This window comes from Hyperoodon ampullatus, assembly GCF_949752795.1.
Source record: "Hyperoodon ampullatus genome assembly, chromosome: 3".
NCBI lineage: Eukaryota > Metazoa > Chordata > Mammalia > Artiodactyla > Ziphiidae > Hyperoodon > Hyperoodon ampullatus.
In genome coordinates this window covers 47,837,701-47,848,249 of record NC_136916.1, presented here as the reverse complement: position 1 = coordinate 47,848,249, position 10,549 = coordinate 47,837,701, and the positions used below count along the sequence as shown (strand labels likewise).

The window sequence follows — 10,549 nt, the reverse complement described above, 5'->3', positions numbered from 1 at the left end:
TTTCAGCTCAAAATGAGATAGCCACAAAGCTGACAAAATGAAATTGCACTCAGTATTTTTTTCCTGCTCCAAACCTCCCATCCATTTACTTTTACTACTGCTTTTACTCTGCTGATGAAACTAGGAAAAGAACTATGCACTGCTGAAGGCACATTATAAAACTGAAGTTACCAGTTCTATTCCTAATCCATGCTGCAAGCTATATTTTGTTACTGACCTAAATATTTAATTATGGTCTGTATTAATTCTGTCACCCAAATATTAACTTTATAACTTATAGATAATATGAATGTATATAGTTAAGAAAAAGATGGTTCACATTATCTAATTACTTGGGCAACAACCTGCTACTACTGTTGTCACTTTGTTAAAAAAAAAAAAATCACAAAGAAGCAAACTGTTTAGCTCATGAAGAGGAAGATAAAAAGAACAGTCTTTCAACAAGTAAAATTCCCAAGAGAAGGATGTTCTGATTCTATCATATACAACACCTCTACATTCTTTAATAGATTCCGCAAGGTGTAACTAATATTCTTACAGGGGAAGGAACATGCGTATTACAGACTTCCATTAATGATCCAAATGGAAGCAAGCAATAACTGTTTTGTGCATGAAGATTTCATGATAGAGAAGAGGTAGATGGTTAACAGAATACTGGTTGATGATGCCATCAAGTACTTCTGAGTAGAGGAATGAGGACCATGAGTGGTAGCAAAAGTATTTTTTGATAGATGAGTCACTGCACTGTTTTCTTCTTGGATCAGCATAATATTCATGTGAGGGAGTATACATGATGATCCAGAACATGAGAGCCCAAAGTTCTTTATGAATCAAAGGACAGTGTCACATTTTGAAGAGAACAGTAATTTGGTATAAAATGACATGGGCTCTCTAACTATATAACAGAAAGGTAAGCTGTTGGATTCCAAATTACACGTGACCTTTACCATGACCAGTGCTACCAGAGAATTCTGTTCAAAGGTTCTAACTCAGTTTAAGATGAATCAGGGGAATTCCCTGTACTTTCTTTTCATACCCATACTTACCTGGCTGATGTTTACATATGACCCATAGGGTTGGTAGTTTCACTAAGCCCAGGATGGGTTCCTGGCAGTGTGGTTGGTGGCTCTGCCGATACGGCAGAAACTTTTTCTTCTTCCCTTCTCTTAAGGCAGGCTGCTTTGGGGTTAAGGTTCCTCTCTGAAATAGGGGAAAATAATTTCATCGTTAGAGACAGAAGTTATGAATCATGGACTCCTGGGTCTTAAACTGAACAAATGGCTGTTATTTTTTCTCTCTGTGGGGATTACCAATCTCTGTGTAATTCCATTCCTATAATGAATAACCTCAGAGGCAGCAATGATATGCTTACATAAAACCTCAGCATTAACTGAGCCTTAAAACTTAACTTATACTTCTTTCTGACCATTTTGTGTTTTCTTCTTATGATTTAGTTTTCCAGGGTTTGACTTGATCTACATTAATATCTTAAAGCAGTTCTTTTACTGCTTCATCCAAACACTGTGGCAAATGCTGTTATTAGTCTACCGAATCTCCTCAGTGTCCTGTGAAGGTATGATACATTGAACTGTTATGAATGCTGACATTCTCTATGTGCTGGAGAGGGACATCTGTGCTTTATCTAGAATTCTACCAGTTCAGAAAATGATCAACTAAGAGACACCCTCAGCCATTCCTCTATAGGAAGTATGCCAACCTCTCCAGGAAGAGAGGTAGCCTGAGTATATCCTGCTTTTCTCCTTTGATTTATATGCAGAATGAGATGATTGAGAAGTTCTTTCTACAGTTGGGGGTGTGACTGAGAGGGTTATAAAAACCTTTACTGCTTTGTATATGAGACAGCAGAGAAGACTGAATGGAACTTCTGATGTGGGCATTTTCAAAGGAGCTTAAAGTGTGGGATACTACCATATGAAATAAAGATAAAGAAAATCCACTGAACTTAAAACCCACTGAATGAAAATCTACTTGGGAACTACAGTTCCTGTTATAACTTCTTTAAATGAGTTTTAAGTACAAGATATCTAACCCATGACAGCTCCTGGTGTAGTTTTTTGTTTCAGTTTATAACATACAGTATCAGTTAAAAGTTGTTACACTTATTTTTATAAACTGATTAAAAATGTGTTAATGAATATAATATAAAAAGACCACTTAAGGGCTTCCCTGGTGGCGCAGCAGTTGAGAGTCCGCCTGCCGATGCAGGGGACACGGGTTTGTGCCCCGGTCCGGGAAGATCCCACATGCCGCGGAGCGGCTAGGCCCGTGAGCCATGGCCGCTGAGCCTGCGCATCCGGAGCCTGTGCTCCGCAACGGGAGAGGCCACAACAGTGGGAGGCCCGCATACCGCAAAAAAAAAAAAAAAAAAGGACCACTTAAACTTAGTCTGTAATGAAAACAATATTTTATATAAGTTGTAATTTTTTTTACATGTTAGATTTTCTTGAAATGATGGCCCAAGCTGAATGCAACATAGCAGAGCTTTTTTTTAAAAATGTATTTCCTTTTTCAGGGAAAGTAAAAACATATTTGAATGTGCATATTTCAAAACACACTTATAGTTCACTTCTGAGTCTTAAAAAAAGTAGACAAAAGACTTTATTATGGTAAATTTACTGACTCTATTTTTACTCATACATGACGATAATATTTCATCATCAAAGTCCCTGCATTTAGGAAAAGACATGAAGCCTGTACAACTCTGAGGAGGCAATGAAGAAAGGAAGGTACACTCTTACTTAATTTATCAGGATAACTAGTAGTAGAAATCGGCATGTCCATCATTATGTAAAAATATTAGGAGCTGCTTTCATTTTTTAATTTTTATTGTTTATTTTTTTTTGGCCATACCACGTGTGGCATGTGGGATCTTAGTTCTCCAACCAGGGATCAAACCTGCACCTCCTGTGCTGGAAGTGAGGAGTCTAAACCACTGGATCACCAGGGAAGTCCCAGGAGGTGCTTTCTTAACAAGGAATTGTGTACCTCTGACAAATAAGAGAAGTCTGTCTTTTTTTTTTTTTTTGCGGTACGTGGGCCTCTCACTGTTGTGGCCTCTCCCGTTGTGGAGCACAGGCTCTGGAAGCACAGACTCAGCGGCCACGGCTCACGGGCCTAGCCGCTCCGCGGCATGTGGGATCTTCCTGGACCGGGGCACGAACCCGTGTCCCCTGCATCGGCAGGTGGACTCTCAACCACTGCGCCACCAGGGAAGCCCGAGAAGTCTGTCTTTCATTAGGTGTCATATCTCCTTTACTGTGTAGGCAATAGTCTCAAACAATGACCAGAGAGACTGAAAAGAGGGCACAAATTAACATGTGAAATCCAAAGAGGAGAAAGATTTCAACGTTTTCTAATTGAAACATTCTCACATTTCTCTTACAATGGAACACTGCTCTTATCTTACTAAGACTCTAGGAGGCATGATCAGAATAGCTGGAAAGCACCAGAACCAAAAACTCAAGTTAGGCAAGATTTTGTAGACTCCTACAATGAGTCAGAAAACAGTCGCTGGAAGAACCAAGAGAGTAAGCTCTACGAAATGTGAAGTAAGTGAGCTTTGATCCAAAAAAGCAAAAGCTAGTGCTGTTGCTTCATACTTCCTGGTCTGTGTGAGCAGGCCATGGCAAACATGTTAAGTAGCCAGGAAGGCCTGATAAAGAGGTAAGAAGTCAGACATTATATGCGGAGCATAAGAAGCAATTGTTTTTCTTACATTTCTATTAAGGGTCTATTACACTCTGGTATGTGGCTGAGGACTTGCCTCTCTATAATATCATCTTCTTAACATTTTATAGCACAATATTTGGCTAATGCAACAGTCACTTCTTCAATATTATGATTAGGTAAATATTTGTTATTGTACCTATGTGGACATACTTGCAAGTCAAGAATTCTGTATTGATTGTTTCCTTGTTCATATGACTGTTTTTCCTGTAGTTAATAGTTGCTTTGCTTTTCATTTGTTAGTAATGCTAATTCCCCGACTCCCCGAAATGCTCTAATAGATCTAACAAATGCCTCTCAATATTTCTTCCTAAAATCTCAAACACATCATCATATTATCTATTAATTCTATCTTCTTTCCCTGTAAACCTTTCTTCCACAGCTAATAGTCTTCTATTTTCAATGTAAACTGGTTCTTTTCTAGGCCTAGTAGTTCTTGTTATGGGATTTTCTTTTGCTGCTCCCATGCGTTAGATCCTTTTTTTCCCAAATCCTATGCCTTTGTCTTTGTTGATTATGTCCTCATTTGGCCTAAGCATATGTTCCAGATGCTTCCTCAGAAAGTGTACATGGGAGGTAAAATTTTAAAGTCTTTGCATATCTGAACTATCTTTATCCTATCTTTACACTTTAATTAATAGTTTGGCTAGATATAGAATACTAGGTTGAAAGTGATTTTTCCTCAGAATTTTGAAGGTATTGTTCCACTGCCTCCTGGAATCCAGCACTACTTCTTCAGAACTCTGATAACATTTTTAGTGTTGTTCCTTTGTCTCTGAGCTATTTAAATTTTGTCTCTAAAAGCTTTAGGATATTCTTTTTAACCTGGATGCTCTGAAATTTCATGATGATACACTTCAACTTGAAGTAATTATTAAAATCATTATTCTTTAAAAAAAATTAATTAATTAATTAATTTTTTGGCTGCATTGGGTCTTCATTGCTGTGCGTGGGCTTTCTCTAGTTGTGTTGAGTGGGGGCTACTCTTTGTTGCGGTGCGCTGGCTTCTCATTGCAGTGGTTTCTCTTGTGGAGCACAGGCTCTAGGCGTGCGGACTTCAGTAGTTGTGGCACGTGGGCTCAGTAGTTGTGGCTCATGGGCTCTGGAGTGCACGCTCAGTAGTTGTGGCACACGGGCTTAGTTGCTCTGCGGCATGTGGGATCTTCCCGGACCAGGGCTCGAACCCGTGTCCCCTACATTGGCAGGCGTATTCTTAACCACTGCACCACCAGGGAAGTCCTAAAATCATTATTCTTAACACAAGATTAGAGTTTACCAATCTTGAGACATGTACTCTTTAGTACTGGTAAATTTCCTGTATTACTGCCATGATAATCCCCTTTGCTCTCTTCTGCTCTTACTCTACTAATCCTATTGGTCAGATGTTGGAATTCTAGATTGATCCCCCCTAATTTTATTAGTTCTTCTCTCCTATTTTTCATCTCTTTCTAGGAGATTTTTCTCAGCTTTATCAGCTAACCTCTACTATATTTTTTCTGCTATCATATCATCTGAATTTCTTTTTCATAGCTTCTTTCTCTTTTATGCATATATTTTCTCTTATTAGAAGATATTAATTAAAAATAAAAAGTTTCCCAATGCTTTTTGCATGTCTGTTTTCTTCTTTCTTTTTTGTTTGGTTTGATCTCAATTTCTCTTTTTCATGGTGGTTTTTCTTAAATCTTTGGCTGTCCTTTAATATTAGAAGTAAGACATCAACTGGTGGGCTTTATTACTCTATGGTAATCCAAAAGTGAGAAATTATTACTCAGGAATTCCTAAATCTGGAGGTCTTTTCTCTAGAGTATTTTAATTTCTTTAGAAAAGAATGATCCCATTTCCTTGAGGATAGAATTAATATACTTTGTTGCCAGCATTAGGAAAGTAAAGCAGGACACAGGGCTGCAGGTCTCACTGTTCAGCTTCATACTTCACTCATTCTCCGCTCCTCTTGGTGTTTCAGATTTGCAGCCTTTCAGATTTCACTTTTTGCTAAAAATAATCCTCCTGGCTTCTATGGTGGAAGGGAAAAGAGGGCAGAAGCAATATGAAGTACAGAGGAGACTTAGGGATCCAACTTTCCATAGCAAACGTCCAATGAATCTTTCTGTTTTCAGGTCTGATGCCTGACTTCTGCTTTTTCCAATAATTAGTACCTCCAAAGTCCAGAGGCTTTCAGGGGATAGGGGCCCTGTAAGGCAAAATGTTCTGCTTCTTGCTGGTATTCCTCTCTGTTCCATTTAATTTCTTCTGTCTAAGTAAGTCAGTTACCACTTCTCCATCTACTTTTGCTCACTTGTTATTTTCTTCTCTCCCCTCTATCCTTGTGGGTTAATGCCATTTTTATTCATTTCAGTGGAGATTTAGGAAGGAGTGGTGTATTATCAATGAGTATGCTAAGAATACTATGTTTGACCATCTCATCACAACTGAATTAAATGTACTGAGGGTAGGGTCTGGAAATTTGTTTGGGAAAAGGAAAAGCCTCAGGTGATTCTGAGACCAGCCAGATTTGAGAACTGCTGTCCTAGCTTATTTATCTTCGAATTAACTAAGAGACCAGTAAACTAAAATCCTAATAGTTCTATTGTCCCTAAATTATCACCAGAAGAGTAATGCGTTTATCGAATTGACCTGTGAAAGAGTTTGAGGAGGAAGTGTTTGACCACTAATTTAATCTTCAGTAAAGCTGAGAAGACAAACTTGAAGATAATATGTGAAATCTGCTGAGGATTAGTAAAATTGTAATGGTAAAATTATAGTTACGATAATAGAAAGGCTTAAATTGGCAATGACAGAGGCCATATGGGATTTGATATGTGGAGCACCAAGGCACAAAAATGCTCTGGCAAAATCTGAGGCTTGGAAGGGAAGCCACTTCTTGCTTTTCTCAAGGATTCACTGCTAGACCCAGGTCTGGTTGCCCTCCTGGTATATCCACTTGTCTAGGGATGACACGTTGTGGACAGCTAGACATGGTCTTGGAACACTACCCCAAACCAAAGGGGGTGGCCAGAGAGCCCAGAGGGTGTCCAAAGTAGGTCATGTAAACAAAATGTATGTCTTTATAGAAATTGTTGGGCCCAGGGGCTGCTGCGTAGGGCCCCTGCGGGGATGAAGAGGCTTTCAAAGGTGGACAGGTTACCAAAATAACTCAAAACTACTGGTGATCAAGTGCAGGGAAGGAGAGCAGTTACACCAAACTCTGAAGGTGCTTCTATAGACAAGGCACAGGTATTATGGGCTACACGAAGGGTTCAAAACTCTGTTAGATAGCCAGCCTTTCAAGGAGTCTTACATGGATCCCACGGCTTTTACATTAAGCTGTAAAATAAAGGTTCTGGGCTTTGAAGCCCAGAGTTTGAGGGTGGGAAGAAGGCAGACTTTTATGAATATTAAAGCAGTCCCTAATGAAGTTACAGTTCAGTGTATTTAAGTTTTGTTCATTCTAATCAGTCAATGGCTCCTTATATAGAGCTTTCCAGAATAGCGTGAAAAAGTCAGTACCCATAACAATTACCAGAAAGTTAGTAGGCAGCTGAATAAGCCTAGATGTTAGATCCTCTTTCAGACTCAGCTTTTCTATTCTAGGTGCTTGCATGGAATCATGACAAGGTGAAATCTTACAAATGAATGAAAAAGATCCACCCAGGCATGATGGAGTTTATAACTTTTTTTCAAACAGAGGTATTTCTCATTTTTGATGGCTTGGATCTGAGAGTAGGTACCTCTGATCTTAAAAAAAAGATTTTTAAGAACACAAATGACTTTATTCTAGCTCTAATGAACTGTGGGAAGGAAAGGTGCTGTACAAGAATAAGTTCTGGCACCACTGTTGTCCCGACAGTAAAACTTTCACAGTGCTGATGGAGGCAACAGTCTTGACAACAAAAGGCTGGGTAGTGTTAGGGTAGAAAATATATCGGGCTGCTGAGGAGGAGGATGAATATACTTGGACCACTGAATGTCAGACATAATTGAACAAAAACATTTGGTAAAGTGACAAGAGATAGTGAAAGCTCAAGGGACAAATGCTCCTGCCACAGATGAGTGGCAACTATCAGACTGTCTTTATGAATATCACAAGGGAGTCTATAACTTCTTTTTCTAAAAATATATTTCATTATTATTAAAAAAATTTTTTGCCCACGCCACACGGCATGCAGGATTTTAGGTCCCTGACCAGGGATCGAACCTGTGCCCCCTGCAGTGGAAGTGCCGAGTCTTAACCACTGGACTGCCAGGGAAGTCCCAAGTCTGTAACTTCTTGATCAGGTTTCATTATCATTTACGCTTTACAGGTACTTCAAAGGCCTTAAGACAACAGGAGCAGTATCTGGTTTTAGTGGTAAGTGTTTTATCTATTCATCATTTTTATTCATTAAAAACACTGGAGGGAAATGAATAGATGAATTAATTACTAGTGTTATGTTTTTCTGAAAATGTGTTCAAGTTCTCTAACTCTGGTTTCCTTAGAAAGAGTATTCTTTCTATGATCAGTGCTGAGGGTCCTTGTCGTAGCTGTCAAGCACCTGTCCACTCCTACTCATTTTTCTTTTCCAACTTTCTTTAAGTAAAATATTATCCCCCCCCCTTTTTTTGCGGTATGCGAGCCTCTCACTGTTGTGGCCTCTCCCGTTGCAGAGGACAGGCTCCGGACGCGCAGGCTCAGCGGCCATGGCTCACGGGCCCAGCCGCTCCGCAGCATGTGGGATCTTCCCGGACCGGGACACGAACCTGTGTCCCCTGCATCGGCAGGCAGACTCTGAACCACTGCGCCACCAGGGAAGTCCTAAATAAAATATTATATAAATACCCAATAAATAAGGAAGACAAAGTTGCTCTCAATGAAGGGAGGTTAGAGATGGGGTCTGGAGTCAAAGGCCACATCTATAAATTCTTTGCAAAAAGGCTTAGGATGAGGCATTCGTAACTTTGAATAAGAAGATACATAAGTATATTCAAAAAAGCAAGCTTGATGATAGAACCTCTCAAGGGCTGGAAGCTTGTATTAATTGATAACCCAGGGTCTAGAATATAGCTGGCTGGGACAGAGGAGGTGTACAATAAACACTTTGTTCAAAGAATGAAGTTTAAAAGCTTCTTCAAGGTTCCATCAAGGGAGTTCCCTGGCGGCCTAATGGTTAGGGTTGTGGGCTTTCACTGCCATGGCCCAGGTTCAATCGCTGGTTGGGGAACTGAGATCTCACAACCTGCACTGTGTGGCCCAAAAAAAAAAAAAAGATTACATCAAAATAAAACAGTTGGGAGAGCTGTCTGAGTCAGTAGTGGTAAGTCTGTATGAACCACACTTTTGTCCTTAGGGACACACAGGCATGCCAGTGCATATTCACCCAAGAACCTCATGGCATTCCTAATCAGGAATCAACGAAGAAACTCTGACACCTTACTGACATGGGTATAAAGGACATCCATAGCGGTCAAAGCCAGTAGGGGCCATGACCAGGCATCCTATTAACCATCAGGGCCTCACAGATGCCCCGAGTAAAGCAGGCAAGAAACTGACTACAGAGAAGCAGGGAAGACAGGAAGGAGCAGGTTGGAGGACAGGTGTAGGCAGGGAAATTCAAGAGCGTGGGAGACCAGAGTCAACAAGAGGCACAAAGCACTAATGCTGAGTAGGAGGCTGGCTGTTCACTGCATTGTTTCATAGGGTTACTCTCTACTGGTTTCTGGGAAGCACTGAGCCTACAGATATTGACCTATATAATGAGACAGAGGTGAGAGAATTATAGAGAAAACCTGATATGGATGATGCAGTGGCAGAAGTACTAGGAGCACCTACAACCTGCCCAAGCAGAAAAGTGAGCGGACACAGAAATGTTTACTCACTGGAAGCAGAACAGTTACATATCTCTGCTGAACCTACTTACCTCTGACTTGCTGTTCTAGACTGAGGATGACTGCCACGGCCTGATGAAGAATAAGGAGTTTTGTCTGGGGTTTTTCACTCTTTAAATGAAGCTGACACATTCGACCAAGCTCTTTGAATGCCTCATTAATATCCCGCACACGCAAGCGTTCTCTGGCATTGTTGGCCATCCGCCTTTCCTTCTCCCTTTCTATCTTCTGTTCTGGGTTCAAATCCTCATCTTCATTAGTACTGCTGGAAGGCAAAGTAACAACAATGTCTATTAGGTTCACTGTAAAGTAAGATATGCTTATTGTACAAAATTAAAAATTATAAAAATAAAAATGACCTATAAATTTTACCAAATGGTAGTAATAGTTACACTTAACATTATTTTATATTTCTTTCCAGTCCTTCCTCAATGCAAATATATAGTTATATAGCTGAAATTATACCACATACATTAAAAAAAAATTATTTATTTATTTTTGGCTGCGTTGGGTCTTCATTGCTGCGCGCGGGCTTTCTCTAGTTGCAGCAAGTGGGGGCTACTCTTTGTTGCGGTGTGCGGGCTCTTCATTGTCGTGGCTTCTCTTGTTGTGGAGCATGGGCTCTGGGTGTGTGGGCTTCAGTAGTTGTGGCACATGGGCTCAGTAGTTGTGGCTCGTGGGCTCTAGAGTGCAGGCTCAGTAGTTGTAGCCCACGGGCTTAGCTGCTCTGCTGCATGTGGGATCTTCCCGGACCAGGGCTTGAACCCATGTCCCCTGCATTGGCAGGCGGATTCTTAACCACTGCGCCACCAGGGAAGTCCCCCACATACATTTCTAAATGCATTTTCATTGCACATTACAGCATAAAGACTTCTCCACACTACTAGTGAAACTCCTCATAAACGTAATTTGAATGACCACATATTATAGCACCCTGCTT

General features: G+C 40.4%; 1 protein-coding gene across 5 annotated transcripts in view; it reads right to left on the bottom strand.

The window, feature by feature from the left end:
• Positions 1–1,057: 1,057 nt before the first annotated feature.
• Positions 1,058–10,549, bottom strand: part of TCF12 (transcription factor 12) — a gene marked incomplete at both ends in the record, with an annotated part of 385,872 nt that continues 376,380 nt past the window's right edge. For all 5 annotated transcript variants that reach the window (XM_079701343.1, XM_079701344.1, XM_079701345.1 and 2 more), the window contains 2 exons: positions 1,058–1,200; positions 9,642–9,874. In XM_079701343.1, coding sequence (XP_079557469.1) covers positions 1,058–1,200; positions 9,642–9,874 — 376 coding nt within the window. The remainder of the gene's footprint in view (positions 1,201–9,641; positions 9,875–10,549) is intronic.